Consider the following 27,047-nt stretch of genomic DNA (forward strand, 5'->3'; position numbering starts at 1 on the left):
TGACCCTCATACTGTAGACCCTGACCCTCCAGCTGTAGACCCTGACCCTAACCCTCCTGCTGTAGACCCTGACCCTAACCCTCCTGCTGTAGACCCTGACCCTCATACTGTAGACCCTGACCCTCCTGCTGTAGACCCTGACCCTAACCCTCTTGCTGTACACCCTGATCCTAACCCTCCTGCTGTAGACCCTGACCCTCATACTGTAGACCCTGACCCTCCAGCTGTAGACCCTGACCCTAACCCTCTTGCTGTAGACCCTGACCCTAACCCTCCTGCTGTAGACCCTGACCCTCCTGCTGTAGACCCTGACCCTCCTGCTGTAGACCCTGACCTTCCTGCTGTAGACCCTGACCCTGACCCTCCTGCGTAGACCCTGACCCTGGCCCTCCTGCTGTAGACCCTGACCCTCCTGCTGTAGACCCTGACCCTCATGCTGTAGACCCTGACCATCATGCTGTAGACCCTGGCCCTCCTGCTGTAGACCCTGACCCTCCTGCTGTAGACCCTGACCCTCATGCTGTAGACCCTGACCATCATGCTGTAGACCCTGGCCCTCCTGCTGTAGACCCTGACCCTCCTGCTGTAGACCCTGACCCTCCTGCTGTAGACCCTTACCCTGCTGCTGTAGCCCCTGACCCTCCTGCTGTAGACCCTGACCCTAACCCTCCTGCTGTAGACCCTGACCCTCATACTGTAGACCCTGACCCTCCTGCTGTAGACCCTGACCCTAACCCTCTTGCTGTAGACCCTGACCCTAACCCTCCTGCTGTAGACCCTGACCCTCATACTGTAGACCCTGACCCTCCTGCTGTAGACCCTGACCCTAACCCTCTTGCTGTAGACCCTGACCCTAACCCTCCTGCTGTAGACCCTGACCCTCCTGCTGTAGACCCTGACCCTCCTGCTGTAGCCCCTGACCCTCCTGCTGTAGACCCTGACCCTCCTGCTGTAGACCCTGACCCTCCTGCTGTAGACCCTGGCCCTCCTGCTGTAGACCCTGACCCTCCTGCTGTAGACCCTGGCCTTCCTGCTGTAGACCCTGACCCTCCTGCTGTAGACCCTGGCCCTCCTGCTGTAGACCCTGACCCTCCTGCTGTAGACCCTTACCCTGCTGCTGTAGACCCTGACCCTCCTGCTGTAGACCCTGACCCTCCTGCTGTAGACCCTGACCCTCCTGCTGTAGACCCTGACCTTCCTGCTGTAGACCCTGACCCTGACCCTCCTGCGTAGACCCTGACCCTGGCCCTCCTGCTGTAGACCCTGACCCTCCTGCTGTAGACCCTGACCCTCATGCTGTAGACCCTGACCATCATGCTGTAGACCCTGGCCCTCCTGCTGTAGACCCTGACCCTCCTGCTGTAGACCCTGACCCTCCTGCTGTAGACCCTTACCCTGCTGCTGTAGCCCCTGACCCTCCTGCTGTAGACCCTGACCCTCCTGCTGTAGACCCTGGCCCTCCTGCTGTAGACCCTGGCCCTCCTGCTGTAGACCCTGACCCTGACCCTCCTGCTGTAGACCCTGGCCCTCTTGCTGTAGACCCTGACCCTGGCCCTCCTGCTGTAGACCCTGACCCTGGCCCTCCTGCTGTAGACCCTGACCCTGAGGAGACAGAGATCAATATGATGAACAGAGGAGAAGAGGAGCAGCTTCTTCTTCCTGATTCCCACAAACATCCAGGAGACGATCTGACTGTTGACCTCCTGAAGCCCAGTGCATCATGGGAAAAACACCAGATCAGCAGTTTTCCATCATGGAAGTCCAACAGACTGACTAGTCTATTTAACTAGTCTAACTAGTCTAACTAGTCTAACTAGTCTAACTAGTCTAACTAGTCTGGGTGGACGAGGGTTAATTAGTGAAAACCTGGTTATTATAGTTTCATGCTTTTGATTTACTTTTCATTCATGTTTTCATTTCATTTTCAGTCCAGAGTGTTAATTTATATTTTAGTTTATTTTAGTTTGTGTGAATGTCTTATTTTACTAAAGATATATATTTGTTTTTTCTCACTGCTGCAGACTCCAGTCTTTCCATATATATTTACTACAATACCCACAATACCCTGCTTCATGTTTAAAACACAAATCTGTCTGTTCATGGAGCATCAAAGCAGGAAGTAGTTTTATGAACAGATGTGCAGCCAAACCTTTTCATGATGGGAAGACATTTTATAGTAAATAACATTATGTTTGCTAACGTTTCTGTATTGTCCACAAAGCTGATTCTAATAAACTGATCAGCAATAAACTGATTGATTAGGTCTAAACTGTAGATCACCATTTGTTTTATTATAATATTTCCTGGTCGTTTTGTTAAATATTGAGATGTAAATTCATTTCAGAAGCTGATTCCAAGTCAGCTGTTCTTCATGATCACACGTCACCCGCTCTTCTCGCTGCGCAGGCGCACTGCCGCCGTCGAACAGCGGAAACACGCTGGGAACGTCAGCAGGAGCCAAAGATTGTTTATCAATCTAAGAAATCACTCTACAGTAAAAAAAAAAAAAACAAAAAAAAAAAAAAAAACAACAACCAACAACGTTACCATAGCAACCAATCTGCTGCTCTTCAGGCAGTTTTATCTCTGGATGTTAAATAAACATGATGAACATAAACATGATAAACATAAACATTATAAACATGATAAACATAAACATTATAAACACGATAAACATGATGAAGGTTTTTCACGACTCTTCTTCTGTTCTCATCCTTTGTCTTGTTTTAATTTATTTTATGAGTTTGATGTTTGCTCGAACACTTTGTATTAAAAATGCGATACACATTATTATTATTGTTATTATTATGTTCTTATCTCATATACTTGCTTTTAACATCAATAGAGAGCCGAAGTCTGATGTCATTTTGTAAGTTGTAAAGTCGCAGCTCTGACTGTCAGATCTGGGAGTTTCTTCTTAACTGAGTTTGGAGGAAGAGCGTCAGGTTTATATCAGCGAATATGATGAAGAGTCACTGTGTGACTGACCGGTGGAGGGCGGTAATGTGCCGTGAAGCGTCGAACCCGCCGAAATTCCCAGAAGAAGAAGAAGAAGAAGAAGAAAAAGAAGAAGAAGAAGAAGAAGAAGAGTTTTCAGTTTTCACACCAAATGGCGGAGATCCTGACGGACTGGTCGCTGCAGACTCGGGACTCGGGAAACAAGGCAGAGTGAGACATCACTACTTCCGCCTGCCTTCTGCGGTAGTGGGCGCATGCGCAGTTAGCACATAGGAAGTAAACAGGAAGCATGCCGTCCCCATGTGTGCGTGCCGCTGCAGGCTGTGTGAGTATCTCTGTCGTTTTCTGTCCACGGTCTGTTTATTACCGGGAGAACCGCACGGTCACGCGACACTAACGGAACATTAACGGAAGACTAACGGCAGCTTGTAGTTTTATTACTTCCTGGTTCTGGCTGTTTTCCTGCAGCGGGTTAAACCTGAGCTAACATGCTAACCGGCTAACACACACACACACACACACACACACACACACACACACACACTGCACGTCTCTTCAGATCCAGTTTATATTTTATTATAGAAGAAGAAGTTGAAGTTTATGGAGGAGACACTGCTGCCAATACTCTGGTTAATACATCGCTTACTTCACTGGTTCCCAACCTGGGGGTCCCGACCCACACTAGGGGTCGCCAAAGCTTCACGGGGGGTCGCAAGGCCTTCTTGGTTTTAAGGGGTCTAAGAAAACTTAAAATATATATATATATATATATATATATATATATATACAGTATCTCAGCATTTCATTCATTTCTGAGAAGAAAAGAACTAAATGTAGTTGTTATTTATAAAGTTTAGATGTTTTTTGAAGATATAAAGGAGGATAAGGGCGCGGTGAAGACATGAACACATGAAGCTGTATTCACTTATTCACTCTGCTGAACAGCCTCCTGCTTTAGAAAAGTTCAGTTAAAACAACCAGAGAGTCTCAGGGAGAAGAAACACTGACTCTGTCTGAAATAAGCATAATTAGTATGTATGATAGTTAAAAATAAATAATACAGAGAATTGTATAAAACGCTCCTAAAAATATCAGGAAAACTCTCTGATGCAATATTCACATAATCTGCTCAATATTCATCCAAATTGCTCGTTTTACACAAACTTCCTGCAGTTGTTTCGTTCACTATTTGAGTTAATTATCAGTTATCAGCTGTTCTGTGCTGTTATTGTTATGCATTGAATATAATATGAAATATCCATAAGATATGTCACTTGGTCAGGTCGTCTGTTCACTCAGTGACAGAACAGACTGCTGAGGGAGAAAGAGGTCACATGGTTTATATTCACATGGTTTATATTCACATGGTTTATATTCACATGGTTTATATTCACATGGTTTATATTCATAGTTTATTCTCACATGTCATGTGGTGTCATGTGGTGTCATGTGATGTGATGTCATGTCATATAATATAATGATGTGATGAACTGCTGCAGGTCTGACCCCTTAAGTCCTGAACCAGGTTTAACAGATGAGATGAAACTGAATTGATCTCTGTGGGGAAAAGACATCAGATCAGATCAATATTCAACTGTATTGATCAGTACAATCAATACTGTATCAGCTGATATCTGGATATAAACATCAGTGGCTCTTCTGTTGCAGATCTGATAAACTGTTCAGCGCGTCCGGCCGAGTCCACAGCGCCTCCTGCTGCGCCTCCTGCTGCGCCTCCTGCTGGTTGAAGCTCCTCCTCCTGGTTGAAGCTCCTCCTGCTGGTTGAAGCTCCTCCTCCTCATGAAGCCTCCAGCTCCTGCAGACTCCTCCCCTCACAGGAAGAAGAGGAGGAGGTCGGGGAGTGTGGGGAGTCTTCCTCCTCAACTCCCAGAACCCCCTGCTCCTGTCGACATAGACACGCCTAGGATAAAAGAGAAGAAGAAGAAGAAGAGGAGAGTGGAGGCGGAGGCCAGCCTCGCTCCTCCTCCTCCTCCTCCTCCTCCTCCTCCTCCTCCTCAGGATGGACAGACAACCAGCCCTAAGAAAAGGAAAAAGGTGATGAAAACAGAGGAGGAGACTGTTGTCAGTCCTGCAGCGCCGAGGAGAGAGAAGAAGAAGAAAAAGAACAAGAGAGAGAGACAGATGGAGGAGGAGGGGGGGGAGACAGGAGGAGGAGGAGGAGGAGGAGAGACGCCGGTCGCTGTAGAAACCAGCAAGACGGGAAAGAAGAAGAAGAGGAAAAAACAGAACAATGTGCTGGGCGAGGCGAGCATCGCCACGGCAACGACAGGCCATAATAACAGAGAACCAGACCTCCCGGTTCCCATGGAAACCGACGAGAGCAGGATGGAGAGGAAGAAGAAGAAGAAGAAGAAAGACGAGCGTGTCGTCAAGGTAACGACAGCCTCACAGGATGCAGTGAATGTCAAAGAGAAGAAGAAAAAGAGGAAAACAAAGGAGAATGGGAGGAGCGGGGGAGGAGAGGAGGAGCAGAAGAGGAGGAAGAGGAGGAGCGCAGGAGGAGAAGAAGAAGAAGAGATCAGAGACACGAGACAGGAGAGCAGATCAGTGGATCAGGATCAGTGAGTTCATCTGCTGCTTTAAACTGGTTCAACTGGTCTGTGATCTGCTGGCTGTTCAGCTCTGAGTTAGCTCTGAGTTAGCTCTGCGTTAGCTCTGTGTTAGCTCTGAGTTAGCTCTGAGTTAGCTCTGAGTTAGCTCTGTGTTAGCTCTGCGTTAGCTCTGAGTTAGCTCTGTGTTAGCTCTGAGTTAGCTCTGAGTTAGCTCTGTGTTAGCTCTGAGTTAGCTCTGAGTTAGCTCTGAGTTAGCTCTGAGTTAACTCTGAGTTAGCTCTGTGTTAGCTCTGAGTTAGCTCTGAGTTAACTCTGAGTTAGCTCTGTGTTAGCTCTGAGTTAGCTCTGTGTTAGCTCTGAGTTAGCTCTGAGTTAGCTCTGTGTTAGCTCTGAGTTAGCTCTGTGTTAGCTCTGTGTTAGCTCTGAGTTAGCTCTGTGTTAGCTCTGAGTTAGCTCTGAGTTAGCTCTGAGTTAGCGCTGAGTTAACTCTGTGTTAGCTCTGAGTTAGCTCTGAGTTAACTCTGTGTTAGCTCTGAGTTAGCTCTGAGTTAGCTCTGACTTAGCTCTGTGTTAGATCTGTGTTAGCTCTGAGTTAGCGCTGAGTTAACTCTGTGTTAGCTCTGTGTTAGCTCTGAGTTAGCTCTGAGTTAACTCTGTGTTAGCTCTGAGTTAGCGCTGAGTTAGCTCTGAGTTAGCTCTGAGTTAGCTCTGTGTTAGCTCTGAGTTAGCTCTGTGTTAGCTCTGAGTTAACTCTGTGTTAGCTCTGAGTTAGCGCTGAGTTAGCTCTGAGTTAGCGCTGAGTTAGCTCTGAGTTAGCTCTGAGTTAGCTCTGTGTTAGCTCTGAGTTAGCTCTGTGTTAGCTCTGAGTTAACTCTGTGTTAGCTCTGAGTTAGCGCTGAGTTAGCTCTGAGTTAGCTCTGAGTTAGCTCTGTGTTAGCTCTGAGTTAGCTCTGCGTTAGCTCTGAGTTAGCTCTGAGTTAGCTCTGAGTTAGCTCTGTGTAAATACCAGAGGTGGGAGTAAGTCACACATGTGCAAGTCCCAAGTTACTGTGGTGAGAATCGAGTCGAGTCGAGTCGAGTCGAGTTGAGTCGAGTCCCTGCTGTAAGTCAAGCAGGACAAGTCAAGTCATTGCTCAGGTCAAGTCATAAGTCATAAGTCGAGTCATATGAAGTTCTGATGCTCCCCCTCAGTTTTCACATTAAATCAGTTAACAGACAGCGGTCATGAAAAGTTGAGTTTTATTTTCAACATTAACATCTTATTAATCTTACTGATAGTTCACATTTTGTGGCAATCAATAACAAGCCTCCTAAATGAACTAGAAGTAAATATTTAATAAAAAAAAGTGATGTCCTTTCAAGTCATGAGTCTCAAGTCTAAGTCGAGTCTCAAGTCATGAATACCAAGTCAAAGTCAAGTCGAGTCTTTTATCAAGTTAGTGAAGCAAGTCTCAAGTCCTCAGATTTGCAACTCGGGTCAAGTGATGTGACTCGAGTCCCCCACCTCTGGTAAATACTGTGTCAGTACTGTGTCAGTACTGTGTCAGTACTGTCAGTACTGTGTCAATACTGTGTCAGTACTGTCAGTACTGTGTCAATACTGTGTCAGTACTGTCAGTACTGTGTCAATACTGCGTCATACTGTGTCAGTACTGCGTCAGTACTGCGTCAGTACTGTGTCATACTGTGTCAGTACTGCGTTAGTACTGTGTCAGTACTGTGTTAATGTGAGTTGACCCTGTTCTCTGCATGTTCTCGGTCCACAGAGACAGCAGCGGTCTGGACTGGAAGTCTGTAGCAGAGCTGGAGGAGTTTGTTCCAAACGTCAGGAAACAATCTGTAGACCAGATCAAGAGGCTGCTGCGCTACGACCTGGAGCGCTTCAAACAGTTCAGGAGGGAAGGTAAGAGACCAGGAGGGAAGGCAGGAGACCAGGAGGGAAGGTAGGAGACCAGGAGGGAAGGTAGGAGACCAGGAGGGAAGGTAGGAGACCAGGAGGGAAGGTAGGAGACCTGCAGGACTTCAAACAGTTCAGGAGGGAAGGTAGGAGACCAGGAGGGAAGGTAGGAGACCAGGAGGGAAGGTAGGAGACCTGCAGGACTTCAAACAGTTCAGGAGGGAAGGTAGGAGACCTGCAGGACTTCAAACAGTTCAGGAGGGAAGGTAGGAGACCTGCAGGACTTCACATGACCACCAAGCGACCTCTTGAGGTCTTGAAGCACCAGCTGAGGCTGGAGGAGCTGAGAAGAGTCTCCTGGTGTTGTTGCTGTGATAAACGTTAGCCTAGCTAACATTAGCTACAACTTGACAACAGGTCCAGGACAGGTCCAGGACAGGTCCAGGACAGGTCCAGGACAGGTCCAGGACAGGTCCAGAACAGGTCCAGGACAGATCCAGGACAGGTCCAGGACAGATCCAGAACAGGTCCAGGACAGGTCCAGAGCTCGCAGTAGGCCTGGGCGATATGGTTGAAATTAATATCATGATATTCATAAGGATTTTTCTCAATATCAGTATATATCACAATATGGATCATGTATGCAAAATCACGTTAAATAATCAAATGAAAATTCATCTCATTGAACCGAATGCTGATGTCAGGTGTGATGTCAAACAAAACTTAAATATTCAAATAATATTCCTACCATACCTCATTTTATCAGTTTTTAAGAAAAATTTGCTTGTCATCAATTCAGACAACAGACAGGTGTCAAGATATTAAAATCGTCGTAAAGCTGGTCTAACATTTAGTCCTCTCTCCTCCTCTCCTCTCCTCCTCTCCTCCTCTCCTCCTCCTCTCTCCTCTCCTCTCCTCTCCTCTCCTCTCCTCTCCTCTCCTCTCCTCTCCTCTCCTCTCCTCTCCTCTCCTCTCTCCTCTACTCTCCTCTCCTCTCCTCTCCTCTCCTACTGTCCTCTCCTCTCCTCTCCTCTCCTCCTCCTCCTCCTCCTCCTCTCTCCTCCTCCTCTCCTCTCCTCTCCTCTCCTCTCCTCTCCTCTCCTCTCCTCTCCTCTCCTCTCCTCTCCTCTCCTCTCCTCTCCTCTCCTCTCCTCTCCTCCTCCTCCTCCTCCTCCAGGTGTTCCCCTCCATAATGGGCGTTGCACTCAGCAGGAGAACCAGCGAATCAGGGAGAACGTTGCTGACTTCCTGGCTCTGACAGACATCAGCTCAGCCAATGAGCTGCTGTTCCCTCAGCGGTTTAAAGACCAGGAGCAGCAGATCCGGAGGCTCAGGGCTCGACATCACTTCCTGGAGCGGATCGGTATTTCTTCTTCTGCTCTCCTCCCACATGCCAACGGCCTTAACACCGCGTTATGTAATACATTTTCACTTCAGTGTGGTGTTATCACATAATGTGATATCACATAATGTGTTATCACATAATGTGTTATTACATAATGTGTTATCACATAATGTGTTATCACAGAATGTGTTATTACATAATGTGTTATTACATAATGTGTTATTACATAATGTGTTATCACATAATGTGTTATTACATAATGTGTTATCACAGAATGTGTTATTACATAATGTGTTATTACAGAATGTGATATCACATAATGTGTTATCACATAATGTGTTATCACAGAATGTGTTATTACATAATGTGTTATTACATAATGTGTTATTACATAATGTGTTATTACATAATGTGTTATCACAGAATGTGTTATTACATAATGTGTTATTACATAATGTGTTATCACAGAATGTGTTATTACATAATGTGTTATTACATAATGTGTTATTACATAATGTGTTATCACATAATGTGTTATCACAGAATGTGTTATTACATAATGTGTTATTACATAATGTGTTATCACAGAATGTGTTATTACATAATGTGTTATTACATAATGTGTTATTACATAATGTGTTATCACATAATGTGTTATCACATAATGTGTTATCACATAATGTGTTATTACATAATGTGTTATCACATAATGTGTTATTACATAATGTGTTATCACATAATGTGTTATCACATAATGTGTTATTACATAATGTGTTATCACATAATGTGTTATCACATAGTGTGTTATTACATAGTGTTACAGGCCTTAAAGGGACATTCCACCTGTTTAGGAAGACAGATTCACCATGAAGGAGAAAACACTGAGGGGGCGATCAGACCGAGGAGCGTCAGTAGAAACGTGTCGGCACCAAACCGCTGTGTTCCTGTGGCACGCCGCGTTTTTCTGGCGGTTTGTAGCCGCGCATAAAAGTTAAAATAATCTCAACTTTTCAGCGCGAGGCGCGGAGTCGCATCGCTCGTCAGTGTCACATTCGGTCCAGGCAGCCAATCAGATCGAGCAGAAGGCGGGCTTTCCTTCCTGTTGTGATGCGGTGTGATGTGGGAGCGGGGGGACGGAGGAAAACACATGAAAAGCTGACATCAGCCTGCTCCTCAGCCTGCTCCTCAGCCTGCTCCTCAGACTGCTCCTCAGCCTGCTCCTCAGCCTGCTCCTCAGCCTGCTCCTCAGCCTGCTCCTCAGCCTGCTCCTCAGCCTGCTCCTCAGCCTGCTCCTCAGCCGGCTCCTCAGCCTGCTCCTCAGCCTGCTCCTCAGCGCTCCATAGCACCAAGCCGGTCTGAAGCTGCTCCTCTGTCATCGCCCCCTGACTGTAGTCTCTGTAGGAGGAACATCTCTTTAAGGATTTTCTTTTAAAGGTGAAGACTTTATCTTTTTCTTTTCTTTTACTGAGACAAAGTATCTCTGTCTCTCTCTCCCTCTCTCCACCTGTCTGTCTCTCTACCTGTCTGTCTCTCCACCTGTCTCTCTCTCCACCTGTCTGTCTCTCCACCTGTCTGTCTGTCTGTAGCGGAGGGCGTCCCCAGGCCTTGCCAGCAGGTTTATATCAGAGCAAAGAAGATGTTTGATGGACAGAACCACCTGGGAAGGTCAGAGGTCAACTACTGTAACTACCTGGGGCCGGATTCACCAAAGTGTTCTAGATAGATCTGAAGAAATAAGAGGAAATATTAGGAAGTTCTTAAGAAGGCTCTTAAGTGAAATTCCTCAATATTTTCTTACGAATTTCTCTAATTTTCCAACTTAAGAACTTCTCAAAATAGAGCCTGAATTAATTCTGGTTAATAAACTTTAGGCTTACTGCCATTGAAGCTAGGAGACAAGGCTAGGAGGCTAGGAGACAAGGCTAGGAGGCTAGGAGACAAGGCTAGGAGGCTAGGAGACAAAGCTAGGAGGCTAGGAGACAAAGCTAGGAGGCAACCCAAAGTTCTTCCATCTACAAAACAATTGGGGAAAAACCTATTTAGAGCAACTAGAGCAAAGATTTAAACATTGGTTGCTCTTAACTGTAAAATTTGCATCTTATTTCCAACAGACATGAGACAGAGGCCTACCTGGCCCTACACCAAATAAAGCTTTACAATAAATGTTCATCTTAATGTTAGGTGTAGGGGAACCTATGAAGACTTTGAACTATAACCTACTTGTCTAAAATGTGTTTAAATATATGATATTAGAGGCTTACCTTTTCACTGTAGGAGTTTTAAGACAGGTGAAGGGCCGTCTGAAAGTTAAGAAAAAACAACAAATCAACAACAAATTGGAGTAATAAACAGAACTAGAACCTTCTGTCTGTAGGTTCTAGTTCTGTGTGTTCTCCTTCAGGTTCTCAGAGGAGGAACCTTGTTTCTGTAGGTTCTAGTTCTGTGTGTTCTCCTTCAGGTTCTCAGAGGAGGAGGTCCACTCTCTGGTGAAGCTCCAGAATCTCCATGGTAACCACTGGAGAACCATCTCCCAGAAGATGGACCGCAGTGTCTACGCTCTGCAGAAACGCTTCGCTCAAATCGGTAACGACCTTTCACCCCGACTGGCTCCACCCAGGTCCTCAGATTTAGCAGACAGGCAGACAGGCAGACAGACAGACAGACAGACAGGCAGACAGACAGACAGACAGACAGACAGGCAGGCAGACAGACAGGCAGGCAGGCAGACAGACAGACAGACAGACAGACAGACAGGCAGGCAGACAGACAGACAGACAGACAGACAGACAGACAGGCAGCTTCACCTCCTCTCCATTGAAAACAAGGAGAAAAAGAAGCCAGTGGTTCGTCAGAATACAGAATACAGGAACAATAATAGAATGTTATGAAGCTAAGTTGTGAATTGTTGTAAAACAATAAAATCTCAACATCCAATCAGCTGTTGGAACAAGAAGACTGGCAGTACTGGTTCTGAGGCCCAGAGCTCGTTAAGGTCCAGAACTCGCTAAGGTCCAGAGCTTGTTAAGGTCCAGAGCTTGTTAAGGTCCAGAACTCGTTAAGGCTCAGAACCCGTTAAGGTCCAGAACTCGCTAAGGTCCAGAACTCGCTAAGGTCCAGAGCTTGTTAAGGTCCAGAACTCGTCAAGGCTCAGAACCCGTTAAGGTCCAGAACTCGTTAAGGTCCAGAACTTAAAAACAATTCAGCTAAACCTCAGAAACACAAATGTTTATACAAATCAGAATTCAGTTGTTCAAAAGAAATGCAGTTTGCAATCAGATTCTCTGTGTGTGTGTGTGTGTGTGTGTGTGTGTGTGTGTGTGTGTGTGTGTGTGTGTGTGTGTGTGTGTGTGTGTGTTCAGCCCGCAGCCATGGGCATTGGAACAGTGAGGAGGAGTCCAGGCTGAAGCAGGCTCTGAAGGCCCACATGGAGGTTCTGGTCCAGGAGCGTTCCTCAGGTTCCTCAGGTTCCTCAGGTCCCTCTGGTTCCTCAGGTCCCTGGGTGTCCAGGAGTCAGCTGTGCAATAACCTGCCCTGGAAGGAGATCAGCCAGCAGGTCCAGACCAGATCCTGGTCCCAGTGCCGGATCAAATGGTCAGTAAGCTGTAATCAACATGATTGATGTGTCTCTGTGACAGATTGTGGGCGGGGCCAGAGGCTCCGGTCTGCAGACTTTTGAACAGACAGATCATGGATATTTAGATGTTTGCTTTCATAACGTTACATCATGAGTTAACACAGCCAGCTGATCAGGAAGCATTCATGAAAATAAAGATAAAAACCTCAGTAAAACTCCTTCTGATCTTCCCATCCACCCAGCGGTGGATCAGCTGTTCTCCATCTTTGTTTCTGAGTCATGGAAGCTGGGATCGACTTCTCCGGTCTGAACTGAACCAGATCATCAGTCAGGATCATTTTAAAAACTGACCGTTAACCAGTGACTTTTGATTCAACTGAAGTCTGTTTGTCTCTATTTGACCCTGTCAAATATATATATCATATATATATAATATATATATATTATATATATTCCATCATTTTGTTCTGTGGTTGATTGTTGATCAGTTAGATCTACATGACTCCTCTGTAACATCGTTAGAGAGGCTGTGATGAAAAGCTGTAGACTGTCTGTCTGTCTGTCTGTCTGTCTGTCTGTCTCTCAGACTGTCTGTCTGTCTGTCTGTCTGTCTGTCTGTCTGTCTCTCAGACTGTCTGTCTGTCTGTCTGTCTGTCTGTCTGTCTGTCTGTCTGTCTGTCTGTCTGTCTGTCTCTCAGACTGTCTGTCTGTCTGTCTGTCTGTCTGTCTGTCTGTCTCTCTGTCTGTCTGTCTGTCTCTCAGACTGTCTGTCTGTCCTTCCAGGTTTAACATCTTGAAATTCAAGATGGCACCAGGTCAACATTTGGCCTTCAGACGAGGTCCAGAGGCTGTTCAGGCCAAAATCCACCTAATCAACACGTAAGCTAACCTCAGACCAGATCTAAATCCACTTCACACTGACCTCAGACCAGATCTAAATCCACCTCAGAGCAGATCTAAACTCACCTCAGACCAGATCTAAATCCACTTCACACTGACCTCAGACCAGCGGACAAAGTTTCAGATGGACTAGCTTCTCTAGGTGTCAGTACGTAGACGCGTGCGAAGCCGTGTCGGCTAGCGGACGAAGCCTAAACTACCCTGAACTATCCTGAACTACCCTAAACTACCCTGAACTATCCTAAACTACCCTGAACTATCCTGAACTACCCTGAACTACCCTGAACTACCCTGAACTATCCTAAACTACCCTGAACTATCCTAAACTACCCTGAACTATCCTAAACTACCCTGAACTATCCTAAACTACCCTGAACTACCCTGAACTACCCTGAACTACCCTAAACTACCCTGAACTATCCTAAACTACCCTGAACTATCCTAAACTACCCTGAACTATCCTAAACTACCCTGAACTACCCTGAACTATCCTAAACTACCCTGAACTACCCTGAACTACCCTGAACTATCCTAAACTACCCTGAACTACCCTGAACTATCCTAAACTACCCTGAACTACCCTGAACTACCCTGAACTACCCTGAACTACCCTGAACTACCCTGAACTACCCTGAACTATCCTAAACTATCCTAAACTACCCTGAACTACCCTGAACTACCCTGAACTACCCTGAACTACCCTGAACTACCCTGAACTATCCTAAACTACCCTGAACTATCCTAAACTATCCTAAACTACCCTGAACTACCCTGAACTACCCTGAACTACCCTGAACTACCCTGAACTACCCTGAACTATCCTAAACTATCCTAAACTACCCTGAACTACCCTGAACTACCCTGAACTACCCTGAACTACCCTGAACTACCCTGAACTACCCTGAACTATCCTAAACTACCCTGAACTACCCTGAACTACCCTGAACTACCCTGAACTACCCTGAACTACCCTAAACTATCCTAAACTACCCTGAACTACCCTGAACTACCTTCATCATCTCCTCCCCCTCAGGCCAGATGAAACTCAGGTGAAGTTTGTTAGTCCATATAACACACAGGGAGGCTGCAGCACAGCTTGGTAGCAGCCTTCTCCAAAACAGCTGAAGTCAATGGGGACCTGTTCTTTAGAGCTCCAAAACAAAAACAGACAAACAATCACACTGTGAATAGAAAGACCTAGACACCATTATTTGTTGCAGATCAATCAGCTGTAGTTCAGATTTGCACTAAATGATGGTGTAAATATACTGTAGGTCTTTGTGGAACTCTGAAGAACTGGTCCCCACTGACTTCAGTTGTTTTGGAGAAGGCTGCTATGGAGTTGTGCTGCAGCCTCCCTGTGTGTTATATGGACAAACTTCACCTGAGGTTCACCTGCATGAGGGGGAGGAGATGAGGACAGAGTTTTCATTTTTGGGTGAACTATTCCTTTAATATAATAATGTGATTGTATTAGATTATGTAGGAATTTATTGGATTAGCAGATTTTATTATGTTTTCAGCATCTTTAGAGGGACAAATTACATTTTATCCAGCAGTTATGACACCAGCACCAGCACAGCCTTGCATTCTCTGGATTTATCATTTTAACCCAGAAGATCTAATAATAATGATAATGATATTGATGATGATGATGATAGTAATGTCCCTGTTGTGTGTCAGGTTGTACGGTATGCATGTGGACGATGCAGCGCTGATCGACTGGGACGAGGTCGCCCAAGCTGTCGGGTGAGGTCAAAGGTCAAATACTTCATGTGATGCTGCTCTGCTGATAGTACTACAGTGCTGTAGTAGTAGTAGTAGTAGTAGTACTTCTAGTGGTGTAGTAGTGTGGTAGGATGTATGTAGCAGTGTAGTACAAGCAGTACTAGCAGCAGTAAGTGATAATAAATGTTTAGTTTCTTTATCTTAGAAGAATAAAGAAATTGCTCCTTGCCTTCAGGGTGCAGACTGTCCTGCAGACAGATTCCTGAAGGAGGGAAGTCTGCACAACCAACTGAATTACAAAAGATTGTTGTAGAAACAAACCTGTTTCAGCACCAAGTCTTCATCAGAGGGAACACTGATGAAGACTTAGTGCTGAAACAGGTTTGTTTCTTCACTTGCTGCTGCGTAAAACAAACTTTTACAGTTCAGCTGGTTCTGCAGACTTCCCTTTTTTTATTTCAGTAAAGTGACTCCTCACTGGGTCCAGAGGAGATTGTCTATTAGCAGTCATATTATAGTGTTGTAGTAGGGTTGTAGTAGTAATAGTATTGGTGTAGTATGTAGTAGTACTAGCTGTACTAGCTGTACTAGCTGTACTAGCTGTATTCCTTGTTGTGTTGCAGTAAAGTGAGTCCTCACTGGGTCCAGAGGAGTTTCCACTCGCTGAAGGTCTCCAGAGTTCCCAACTGGACCAGTTTATCCTACTGTGGTCAGCATCCAGTTTCTCCCTACCTGTCTGCCTGCCTGTCTGTCTGTCTGTCTGTCTACCTGTCTGCCTGCCTGTCTGCCTGCCTGTCTGCCTGCCTGTCTGCCTGCCTGTCTGCCTGCCTGTCTGTCTACCTGTCTGCCTGAATCTAACATCCTCTCCTCTACTTCCTGTAGAGATCATTGACTTCCTGCAGGAGAAGTTTCTTCCTCAGCTGAAGGAGCAGCTGGAGAGGCTCAGACCGGCCGACCAGGAGGAGCAGGAGGAGGAGGAGGAGGAGGAGCAGGAGGAGGAGGAGGAGGAGGAGGAGGAGGAGGTGGAGGTGGAGGAGGAGCAGGGGGAGCAGGAGAGATACTTCCTGTCTGACATCTTCTCCCAGGATGAAGAGTTCAGGGAGGTGGACAACAGCCACCTGATCACGGTCCAATCACAACGCAGACTGATCAAGTTGTGATTGGCTGCTTCTGTCTGGTAATTTAAAACTTTCCATTGAAACCAACAGTAATGAAATGAACAGCTGTTAGACATGGGACACTGAAACATTGAAACTCGGCTTGGGCGATATCCAAAATGTAATATTGCGATGCTGTCCCGCCAAAATATCACAATATACGATATTATCACCGTTCACCGATAATAATTAATTATTAATATTAATTATATTCAACCTTTATACACTCGGACACACTGGCCCTCATTTAGGAAACAAACGTAGGACAGAAAGCTGGTGTTGGCTCATTTCCACACAGAGCTCAGTGTTTATCAGTCTGAACCCTGAGGAGCTTCGATCAAATCTCACATCAAGTCTGAACTCCTGCAGCAGGTTTTCCAGTCAGCTGGACTTGGTGCAGCAGAGTAAATCTGCTGAGTCAGAGAATTGTTATTAGACCATATATCCTGACTGCATCTAAGCATATGCAGCCACATATTCATCACTTAAAAATATGTAGCCTGTGGCAAAATATTATATTTCGTAAAGGCCTACATCGACTATGTGTCATACAGCCTATCCCTAACATAAATAGGTATTTTCAAATTGTTTGCAATTAACGGGGTTAACAGTTTTCTGGTGTAAGATTCATTTCTCTTTCATTTTGAGATAGTCTACTTGTTTGAGGTCTGACCATTTTTTCTTCACCTAAATGTAAAGAATTGTGATACAAGCTTTATATTAGGCTACTATTATATATATATAGGCTATAAATATCACAGATGTATAAATTAAATATTCAAACCTATCTTTTCTCCCTCACAGCCCCCCCCCCCCCCCCCCCCATCAAGAAGCTTATGCCTCTTGTCAGGCCATCATTGTAAATAAGAACATGTTCTTAATTGATTTCGCCTGGTTAAATAAAGGTTAAATAAAAAAAACAAACCTCAGCTGGAGTTCGGTTGTCGACGGCAACGCTGTCGACCGCAGCAGAGATTTATTTCCATGCTGTGTTTTCCGACTTCCTCTGATGTCACTTTCCAGACCAAACAGAACTAACTGGTTCAGTTGGACTTTAGAGGTCAGAGTTTCTATCTGGAGGTCGGAGAAGTTTCTCTTCTTGGACGTATGACGCCTCTCCATGTGGTAAACTCTGGGGGCGAGGCCTCTGAACCCAGAATATTTAGGGGTGTGATATTTAAATGAGGATTGTTTTCAGCCTCCACATTTATCAACGCCCGATCGTTCTGACACTGTGATCAGAGAGATACGAACGTTTCATGAATCACAGCTGAACCCGGTCCTGAGAGGGTTTCTGCACTCGGATCTGCGCTGGTTTCTGTGGTATAAATGAGGGCCGCTGTGTGTCCCTGACAGGAAAAAAGATGCAGAATGAGTTTGAGAAACAATAAATGATCTTGACTCAAACATCCAGCTGATCAGTCGCTGCCCATCAGAACAGCAGCGAGGAGGCGGAGCCTCAGCAGCGAGGAGGCGGAGCCTCAGCAGCGAGGAGGCGGAGCCTCAGCAGCGAGGAGGCGGAGCCTCAGTCTCCAACAAACCTGCTGACATTCATACAGTGAATGATGAATTTATTCTCAGGACAATATTTCATGTTAGGGTTAGGTTCTGTGAGGAAATAGTTTTCATGGTCAAACTGATCATGAGTTTTTTTGTGTATTTGAATGGAACGGAGGAGTGGGAGTGCTTTAATAATTTAATAACAATATTTAGTAAAATAATTGGGATTATCAGTGTTACCATAATCATGCCGCAGAGTTGAAACCAATGCTAATGTTCAGGTCATGGGACACTGAAACTCTCCTTTGGACCAGCAGTAATGAAAGTGTTTTTGGCAGGTTAGCCCGGCCTGAGGCCCCCCCCCCCCCCCTCATCTGATTGGCCGATGGAGCGAGTGGAGTCGCACCGCCGGGACGAACTGAGCGGTTTCTGACGGGACAAAAATCATGAACTGGAGTCAGACCCATGGTGTTTTGATTCCGGTCCGGTCTGGTGCGGTCCGGTCCGTGTTTTCACTGCCTGGACACTGTTTTAACAGCTGGAGCTGAAGAGGATTCTCTTTAAAACCTGGTTAAAGAAGGCCAACACTGGCTTTTATTTTGAAGGTCCCCATGTAAAGTATTGCCAGGCTGTTTGAAATGCCGTGTTTATTTGTCTAAAATCTTACTGTCTGATGTCTGCATTGTTTTATGAATTTCATGTATTTCTATTTTCTAATGAAATATCAGACATTTTGTTTTCATGTTGAGTCTGAGTCCTGCTTTCACATCACATGGTCTGTGATGGGGGGGGGGGGGGGTCGTGGGCTTAGCTCAGTGAAACATGGCTGAAGGAGGAGCCACTTGAACCCGATGATCCACTTCACTCTCCTGCTGGATGCTGCCTGGCTCTTGGTGCTGTGAGGTCAGCCTGATGGTTTCTGTGGGTCTTTGGTGTGAAGTGGATCATCCTGTTAGACTGACCTGGGTCTCTGTAGGAATGCCCACCTTGGATTCAGAGGCGGTCTGAGCTGTAGGGGGGCGCTGTGGAGCCGGTCTCACTACAGGTCAGACCGCCTCCGGAGCCACGGCAGACAGGAAGTGTGTTTCTGTGGCGAACACCAGACTGACATCACCGTGTGAAACGCTGAGTCATTATTTACATTTTAGAGACAAAATGATTCATCGAACACCAGGTTAGCTGCTGCTAACAGGTTAGCTGCTGCTAACAGGTTAGCAGCTTACAGGTTAGCTGCTAACAGGTTAGCAGCTAACAGGTTAGCAGCTAACAGGTTAGCAGCTAACAGGTTAGCAGCTTACAGGTTAGCAGCTTACAGGTTAGCAGCTAACAGGTTAGCAGCTAACAGGTTAGCAGCAGTGAGGCAGAGCGCTCAGCTGCTGGTCGGCTGTCCTCCATATTGAGCTGGACCAGAAACTTCCTGAGAGTCTGAGAGCCATGAAGTCCAGACATCTGATCTGTTCCATCAGTCATCTGAACCTCCTCCTCTTCCCCTCAGCACATAACACGTAGCACCATACGTAACACGAGTGGCCACTTACAGAGCAGGGGGCGGGGTCAGAGCAGGGGGCGGGGTCAGAGCAGGGGGGGCGGGGTCTGAGGGGGAGCAGAATATTTAAAATGGAACGCGCTTGCCCTTAAGCAGGCCTAATAATTAATAATAACTACATAATAAAAATGACACAGAACAATGAGTAATGAAATATTGCAGATGGGTTCATTTCATAAATATGTCTAAATCCTCTAAATATTGTTTGTTTACTTGCGATTATTTTTTTCACCTCGTGCACCGGAAGTGACGGACAATCACAATGCATCCTGGGAAATATGCACTTGTGCAGTCTACATCGTTGTTGACTCGCTGCCTGAAGGGTCGAACAGGAAGTTCACTGATCAGAGTGATGGAACCACACTGAAGATGGAGGAGAGGAAGTGGAGGAGGGGAAGAGAAGGAGAGGAAGTGAAGGAGGGGAAGTGGAGGAGGGCCGGGGGAAACAACCAATGAAACGCACCGAAGTAGGATCACTGAACTGAGAGAAGCTCCGCCCCCTGCTGGCTGAAACCTGACACAACACACACACACACACACACACACCAGAGAGAGTAAGGCTGTTTATTTGACAGACAGGTAGAGAGACAGACAGGTAGACAGACAGACAGGTAGGTATTATTTAGCAGAGCAGTACTGTAGTTCTACCAGACTGTCAACACAGTAAAGACCAGACTACTGTTTCATCCAGTTTAGCACAGTGATGGAGACTGTGTGTGTGTGTGTGTGTGTGTGTGTGTGTGTGTGTGTGTGTGTGTGTGTGTGTGTGTGTGTGTGTGTCAGACTGTGTGTGTGTGTGTGTGTGTGTGTCAGACATGCAGCCCCTCCATCTCTCTCTCCAGTGGGTCACTGCTCCAGAACTCGAGGTTCCAGCCCAGGAACCAGCCGGTGAAGGTCGGGGGTTCGAATCCCTGCTGCACCCGCACTGTGGGGGTGGAGGGGGGTCTGCCTGACGGGTCACTGTCCAGGTACCTGACCGCTGAGGGAGGGGGGGGGGGGAGAGAGAGAGAGAGAGAGAGAGAGATGTGAAGACCTGGGTCCTGGACTATGAAGCAGGTTGAACATCTCCTGGATATCTTCTCGTTATCTGGCTTCAGTCTAACCCTAACCCAGCCTTATCTAGCCTCTGAGTCTCTGAACCTCTGAACCTCTGAGCCTCTGAACCTCTGAACCTCTGAGTCTCTGAGCCTCTGAACCTCTGAGCCTCTGAGTCTCTGAACCTCTGAACCTCTGAGCCTCTGAACCTCTGAACCTCTGAGCCTCTGAACCTCTGAACCTCTGAGGAGCCTCTGAACCTCTGAGCCTCTGAGCCTCTGAACCTCTGAGTCTCTGAGCCTCTGAACCTCTGAGGAGCCTCTGAGTCTCTGAACCTCTGAGCCTCTGAACCTCTGAACCTCTGAACCTCTGAGGAGCCTCTGAACCTCTGAGCCTCTGAGCCTCTGAACCTCTGAGTCTCTGAGCCTCTGAACCTCTGAGCCTCTGAACCTCTGAACCTCTGAACCTCTGAGCCTCTGAGGAGCCTCTGAACCTCTGAGCCTCTGAGCCTCTGAACCTCTGAGTCTCTGAACCTCTGAGCCTCTGAGCCTCTGAACCTCTGAGTCTCTGAACCTCTGAGTCTCTGAGCCTCTGAACCTCTGAGCCTCTGAACCTCTGAGCCTCTGAGCCTCTGAGCCTCTGAACCTCTGAGCCTCTGAACCTCTGAGCCTCTGAGCCTCTGAGCCTCTGAGCCTCTGAACCTCTGAGCCTCTGAGTCTCTGAGCCTCTGAGTCTCTGAACCTCTGAGCCTCTGAGGAGCCTCTGAGCCTCTGAACCTCTGAGCCTCTGAACCTCTGAGCCTCTGAGTCTCTGAACCTCTGAGCCTCTGAGCCTCTGAGTCTCTGAACCTCTGAGCCTCTGAGTCTCTGAACCTCTGAGTCTCTGTCAGACTGAATCTGTATCATGAAGGTTTTCAACTCTTTAACTCAGTCAGACTTTCCCTCTTGAGCTGTGTGTTCACATGAAAGAGGCGGAGTCTGTAACAAACAGCCAATCACACGCCACACGGACAGATCCAGATCAGCGGATTTAAGATTACATGAAATGTGATCGATCCCCGTGAGGAAATGAGATCGTTTAGGATCAGACCGGATCACCTGTCTGTCATCTCACCTGAAGCCACGGCCTCCTTCTTCTCCTCCTCATGAGCCTCCTCTCCGATCCAAACAAACACCTGCAGGAGGACAGAGGAGGTGAGACAGGAGGAGGGGAGGAGGTGAGACAGGAGGAGGGGAGGAGGTGAGACAGGAGGAGGGAAGGAGGCGAGACAGGAGGAGAGACGAGGTGAGACAGGAGGAGAGAGAAGGTGAGACAGGAGGGGGGAAGGAGGCGAGACAGGAGGAGAGAGGAGGTGAGACAGGAGGAGGGAGGAGGTGAGACAGGAGGAGGGAAGGAGGCGAGACAGGAGGAGAGAAAAGGTGAGACAGGAGGAGGGAAGGAGGCGAGACAGGAGGAGTGAGGAGGCGAGACAGGAGGAGAGAGAAAGCGAGACAGGAGGAGAGAGAAGGTGAGACAGGAGGAGAGAGGAGGCGAGACAGGAGGAGAGAGAAAGCGAGACAGGAGGAGAGAGAAGGTGAGACAGGAGGAGAGAGAAGGTGAGACAGGAGGAGGGAAGGAGGCGAGACAGGAGGAGTGAGGAGGCGAGACAGGAGGAGAGAGAAAGCGAGACAGGAGGAGAGAGAAGGTGAGAGAGGAGGCGAGACAGGAGGAGAGAGAAAGCGAGACAGGAGGAGAGAGAAGGTGAGACAGGAGGAGGGGAGGAGGTGAGACAGGAGGAGGGAAGGAGGCGAGACAGGAGGAGGGAAGGAGGCGAGAGAGGAGGAGGGAAGGAGGCGAGAGAGGAGGAGGGAAGGAGGCGAGAGAGGAGGAGGGAAGGAGGCGAGGAGGGCAGGAGAATAGAAAGGCGGGGCCTGTATCCATGGTGACGGCAGGAGACTCACCTGGTCCCAGGTATCCAGGATCATGACATCATCAGGAGCGAGGTCATCCTGGGTCAACTCACCTGGAACCTCCTCGATCTGCACACACACACACACACACACACACACACACACACACACACACACACACACACACACACACACACACACACACACACACACTGAGCTATAAAATACTTGATATGTATCCAGATGTTTTCTTTGTATTATCATATTTATATTTTAATGAAGCTCAGACAGTAAACTGTCTGTGATACTGAGACAGAGTGTGTGTGTGCTGTATATATATTTATATAGAGAGTGTGTATGTCAGTGTGTGTGTGTTGTGATGTGTGTCACATGACAGACTGTGTCACATGACAGACTGTGTCACATGACAGGCTGTGTCACATGACAGACTGTGTCACATGACAGGCTGTGTCACATGACAGGCTGTGTCACATGACAGACTGACCAGGAAGTTGCCGGTCTTGTTGGAGCAGGCGAACAGACGAGGAGGATGAGCCTCCATCTGGGTCTTCAGCCTGGGGGAGCTGCAGTACTCTGTCTGCCCCCCCAACACCTCCCAGAATGCATCTGTGCACACACACGCACACACACACACACACACACAGTCAGGGTTGAACTGGTGTAAAGAGAAGAGAAGGCACTGTGGAAAACATGGAGCTGACTTTACTGTCCCCCCCCCCCCCCCCTCACCTCCCTCACCTCCCTCCTCCCCCTCACCTCCCTCCTCCCCCTCACCTCCACCTCCACCCCCCCACCCCCCTCACCTCCCTCCTCCCCCTCCTCCAGCAGGGAGGCGGGGCTCTGCAGGAGCTCAGAGAGTTTCTGAGCTCCCTGCTCCTCAGCTGAGCTGCTGCTCCTCCCTCTCCACAGCCAGCAGCCTGAGGAGGAGACGAGGAGGAGGACATCACTGGAGTTCAGACTGGAGGAGACCGGCTCCACCTGAGGAGGAGGAGGAGGAGGAGACAGTTTTATATATCTGGCTGTGGTCTGTATTGATGTGCAGGTTCTGGTTCTTGGTTCTGACCTCCACAGCTCTGGAGTCTCCTGCTGGATTCGCTCGAACCTGGAACAGACGGGTCTCTGCCACCTCTGATTGGCCGCCCTCTCTGGAAGTCCCGCCCCTGTACACCACCATTGGCTGTCCCCCGAACATGCTCATGAGGTGGGCGGGCTCTTTGCCCTGGACCACCCGCACCTGTAAACACACAGATTAGACCACTAGGTAATCAATAACCTGTGTGTGTGTGTGTGTGTGTGTGTGTGTGTGTGTGTGTGTGTGTGTGTGTGTGTGTGTACCTGTACAGCCCCCCCTCCCAGCTCCTCATCCAGCTGGACAGCCAAGATGGCCGACGCTCCGACCTCATCCTGACTAGACTCCGCCCCCTGCCTGGAAGGAGAGACAGACAGGTGATAATGAGCAGGTTGAAGCTTTAACATCATCTGCATATAGATGATGTTCCGCTGTAGTCTAATATACAACTTATATATAGTGTAATATATAACAGTATATTATTTTATCTCACTATGTAGATGATGTTCTGCTGTCTGTTGTTCTGGTAGTTATAGTCTAATTTATAAGATATAGTGTCATATATGTTGTATTATTATTATATCTCACCATATGTAGATGATGTGGCCCTGTCTGTTGTTGTGCTGGTATCGGTACAGGTTGATGTAACTGTCTCCTCCATAGAACTGACCGTGGACAGACGGGTCAACTGACACCTTGTCTGATCCCTCTATACGCCAGATCTACAGACAGACAGGCAGACAGACAGGCAGACAGGCAGACAGACAGACAGGTAGACAGGCAGGCAGACAGACAGGCAGACAGGTAGACAGGTAGACAGACAGACAGGTAGACAGGTAGACAGGTAGATAGACAGGCAGACAGGCAGGTAGACAGACAGACAGACAGACAGACAGACAGACAGACAGACAGACAGACAGACAGACAGACAGGCAGACAGACAGGCAGACAGACAGACAGGTAGACAGACAGGCAGACAGACAGGCAGACAGGTAGACAGACAGACAGGTAGACAGACAGCAGACAGACAGACAGACAGGTAGACAGACAGGCAGACAGGTAGACAGACAGACAGACAGACAGACAGGTAGACAGACAGGTAGACAGACAGACAGACAGACAGACAGACAGGTAGACAGACAGGCAGACAGACAGACAGGTAGACAGACAGACAGACAGACAGACAGACAGACAGACAGACAGACAGGCAGACAGGCAGACAGACAGACAGGTAGACAAACAGACAGGTAGACAGACAGGCAGGCAGACAGACAGACAGGTAGACAGACAGACAGACAGACAGACAGGCAGGCAGACAGACAGACAGGCAGACAGACAGACACACACACACAAATAAATTCAAATTGAATCCAGATGTCAGTCAGTTCAGCTCTAGCAGCATCAGTCAGTGAGCTGCTGTAGAAATCGTTCATGTTGTTATTGGATCATAATGTAGATTCATGCTCACTTCAACTGTTTGATCCGACTTTTTCTTTTTGCGCTATTTATGTTTAATCACAAATTAAAACCACTGACCGAGTGTTCAGAGAGCAGTGGAGCTCTCTCTCTCTCTCTCTCTCTCTCTCTCTCTCTCTCTCTCTCTCTCTCTCTCTCTCTCTCTCTCTCTCTCTCTCTCTCTCTCTCTCTCTCTCTCTCTCTCTCTCTCTCTCTCTCTCTCTCTCTCTCTCTCTAGCATGGCACCGAAGAAAGTGGAACCGAAGAAGACGGAGGTGAAGAAGGAGGAGGTGAAGCTGACGGAGCCCGAAGCCAAAGCGCTCTCTCTCTCTCTCTCTCTCTCTCTCTCTCTCTCTCTCTCTCTCTCTCTCTCTCTCTCTCTCTCTCTCTCTCTCTCTCTCTCTCTCTCTCTCTCTCTCTCTCTCTCTCTCTCTCTCCTCTCTCTCTCCCCCCCCCCCCCCCCCCTCACCTGTTTCTCCCCGTCTCCTCGGTCCACCATGCCGTGCTGTGCCGCCATGGCGTCTGATTGGTGGAGCGTTGATGCATCAAAGGGAACCTGTCCAATCAGCAGAGAGAATTTAAACAGTCAGTCACTTCTCTGAACAGTCAGAAAACAGTCAGCGGTGAATTTAACAAACAAACTTATGATTGCTTGATGTCATAATCATCTCAGGCCAAAAGTATTTACATTTAACTTTCCCATCCCGGTCATTTCAGTGAGGATCAGCTTCATGATCACCAACGAGCAACCAATAGTAACGAGGTCAAAGGTCAAAGGTCAAAGGTCAGAGGTCAGAGGACTCAGATGAAAGATGGTACAGCGACCCTGGATTGTCATGTCGGTTGAGAAGCGAGAGATCTTAAACGGATTGGCTTACCTTCTCGATCTTTGCGATGTGATTGGACACTAGCCGGTTCCCATGCCGACGGTGTCGTCAGCTTCCTCCAGACCTTAAAGAACTGTTTGAAGAGCGGAGTCTCTCCGTGCTGAGGCAGGATCTGGACCTGAAGGTGAAGGTGAGGAGAGCTTGGTCAGGTTAGTCAGAAAGCTAGTTTGGTTCAGTTCAGTTCAGTTTGGTTCAGTTCAGTTCAGTTCAGTAAAGGTCAGACCAGCTGGAGTCGGTCCGGAGGCTGAGGGAAACACCTGTGTGTGTGTGTGTGTGTGTGTGTGACCTGTGCGTGTGTGTGTGTGTGTGTGTGTGTGACCTGTGTGTGTGTGTGTGTGTGTGTGTGACCTGTGTGTGTGTGTGTGTGTGTGACCTGTGTGTGTGTGTGTGTGTGTGTTGTGACCTGTGCGTGTGTGTGTGTGTGTGTGTGACCTGTGTGTGTGTGTGTGTGTGTGACCTGTGTGTGTGTGTGTGTGTGTGTGTGTGTGTGTGTGTGTGTGTGACCAGTGTGTGTGTGTGTGTGTGTGACTGTGTGTGTGTGTGTGTGTGTGTGTGTGTGTGTGTGACCTGTGTGTGTGCCTTGTGTGTGTGGTGTGTGTGTGTGTGTGTGTGTGTGACCTGTGTGTGTGTGTGTGTGTGTGTGTGTGTGTGTGTGACCTGTGTGTGTGTGTGTGTGTGTGTGTGTGTGTGTGTGTGTGACCTGTGTGGTGTGTGTGTGTGTGTGTGGTGACCTGTGTGTGTGTGTGTGTGTGTGTGTGTGTGTGTGTGTGTGTGTGTGTGTGTGTGTGTGTGTGTGTGACCTGTGTGTGTGTGTGTGTGTGTGACCTGTGTGTGTGTGTGTGTGTGTGTGTGACCTGTGTGTGTGTGTGTGTGTGTGTGTGTGTGTGTGTGTGTGTGTGACCTGTGTGTGTGTGTGTGTGTGTGTGTGTGACCTGTGTGTGTTGTGGGTAGTCCATCTTCTGGATGAACAGTTCGGGGGTCTTGATGACAGCGTGTCTCTCTGCAGCGTTCGCCTCCTGACCTGCAGACAGACGGAACCTTTTAGAACCTTTTAGAACCTTTTAGAACCAACAGGATTAAAGAACCACACTGGGTTCCTTATTCTGATCCACCAGGCTTTTCTTTGAGCCAATCAGAGCGCTCTGTGAGTCGCCATGGTTCTTAACCTGAGGATGGTGAGATGATTCACAGAAAAACAGATTTCACATTTTTCAGATTTCTCTGATAATGACTCAGATGAAACAACCTGGAACACTCTGCAACTGGAGCTGTTGGCCTGGCTTGGTTTGTCTGGTTTGGAACTGTTTGGCCTGGTTTGGAACTGTTTGGTCTGGTTTGGCCTGGTTTGGTCTGGTTTGGTTTGGAACTGTTTAATCTGGTTTGGAACTGTTTGTCTGGTTTGGTTTGGAACTGTTCATCTGGTTTGGTTTGGCCTGGTTTGGAACTGTTTGGTCTGGTTTGGAACTGTTTGGCCTGGTTTGGGTTTGGCCTGGTTTGGAACTGTTTGGCCTGG

General features: G+C 47.6%; 2 protein-coding genes across 2 annotated transcripts; one reads left to right on the forward strand and one right to left on the reverse strand.

Annotated features, from left to right (window-relative positions):
* Positions 1-3,886: 3,886 nt before the first annotated feature.
* Positions 3,887-18,356, forward strand: LOC139639299 (transcription termination factor 1-like). Its single transcript, XM_071513384.1, has 13 exons — positions 3,887-5,540; positions 7,298-7,434; positions 8,606-8,791; positions 10,360-10,438; positions 11,232-11,356; positions 12,133-12,228; positions 12,265-12,364; positions 13,131-13,226; positions 14,931-14,996; positions 15,599-15,684; positions 15,858-15,925; positions 15,992-16,152; positions 17,971-18,356. The coding sequence occupies exons 1-12, from the start codon at positions 4,759-4,761 to the stop codon at positions 16,133-16,135; spliced, it is 1,965 nt and encodes a 654-aa protein (XP_071369485.1). The 5' UTR covers positions 3,887-4,758; the 3' UTR covers positions 16,136-16,152; positions 17,971-18,356.
* A 1,372-nt stretch (positions 18,357-19,728) lies between these two features.
* Positions 19,729-26,865, reverse strand: LOC139639298 (gelsolin-like). Its single transcript, XM_071513383.1, has 11 exons — positions 26,467-26,865; positions 25,526-25,652; positions 25,117-25,203; positions 23,781-23,914; positions 23,459-23,549; positions 23,187-23,357; positions 22,927-23,101; positions 22,608-22,729; positions 22,154-22,231; positions 21,327-21,387; positions 19,729-20,157 (listed from the first exon to the last, which is right to left on the reverse strand). Exons 3-11 carry the CDS (start codon positions 25,162-25,164, stop codon positions 19,988-19,990), a joined length of 1,050 nt encoding a protein of 349 aa, XP_071369484.1. The 5' UTR covers positions 25,165-25,203; positions 25,526-25,652; positions 26,467-26,865; the 3' UTR covers positions 19,729-19,987.
* Between the last annotated feature and the right edge of the window lie 182 nt (positions 26,866-27,047).

This window comes from Centroberyx affinis, unplaced genomic scaffold, assembly GCF_046629955.1.
Source record: "Centroberyx affinis isolate AG114_WGS23_722 - 3 ecotype Tasmania unplaced genomic scaffold, CSIRO-AGI_Caff_v1 ptg007084l_1, whole genome shotgun sequence".
NCBI classification, from domain to species: domain Eukaryota; kingdom Metazoa; phylum Chordata; class Actinopteri; order Beryciformes; family Berycidae; genus Centroberyx; species Centroberyx affinis.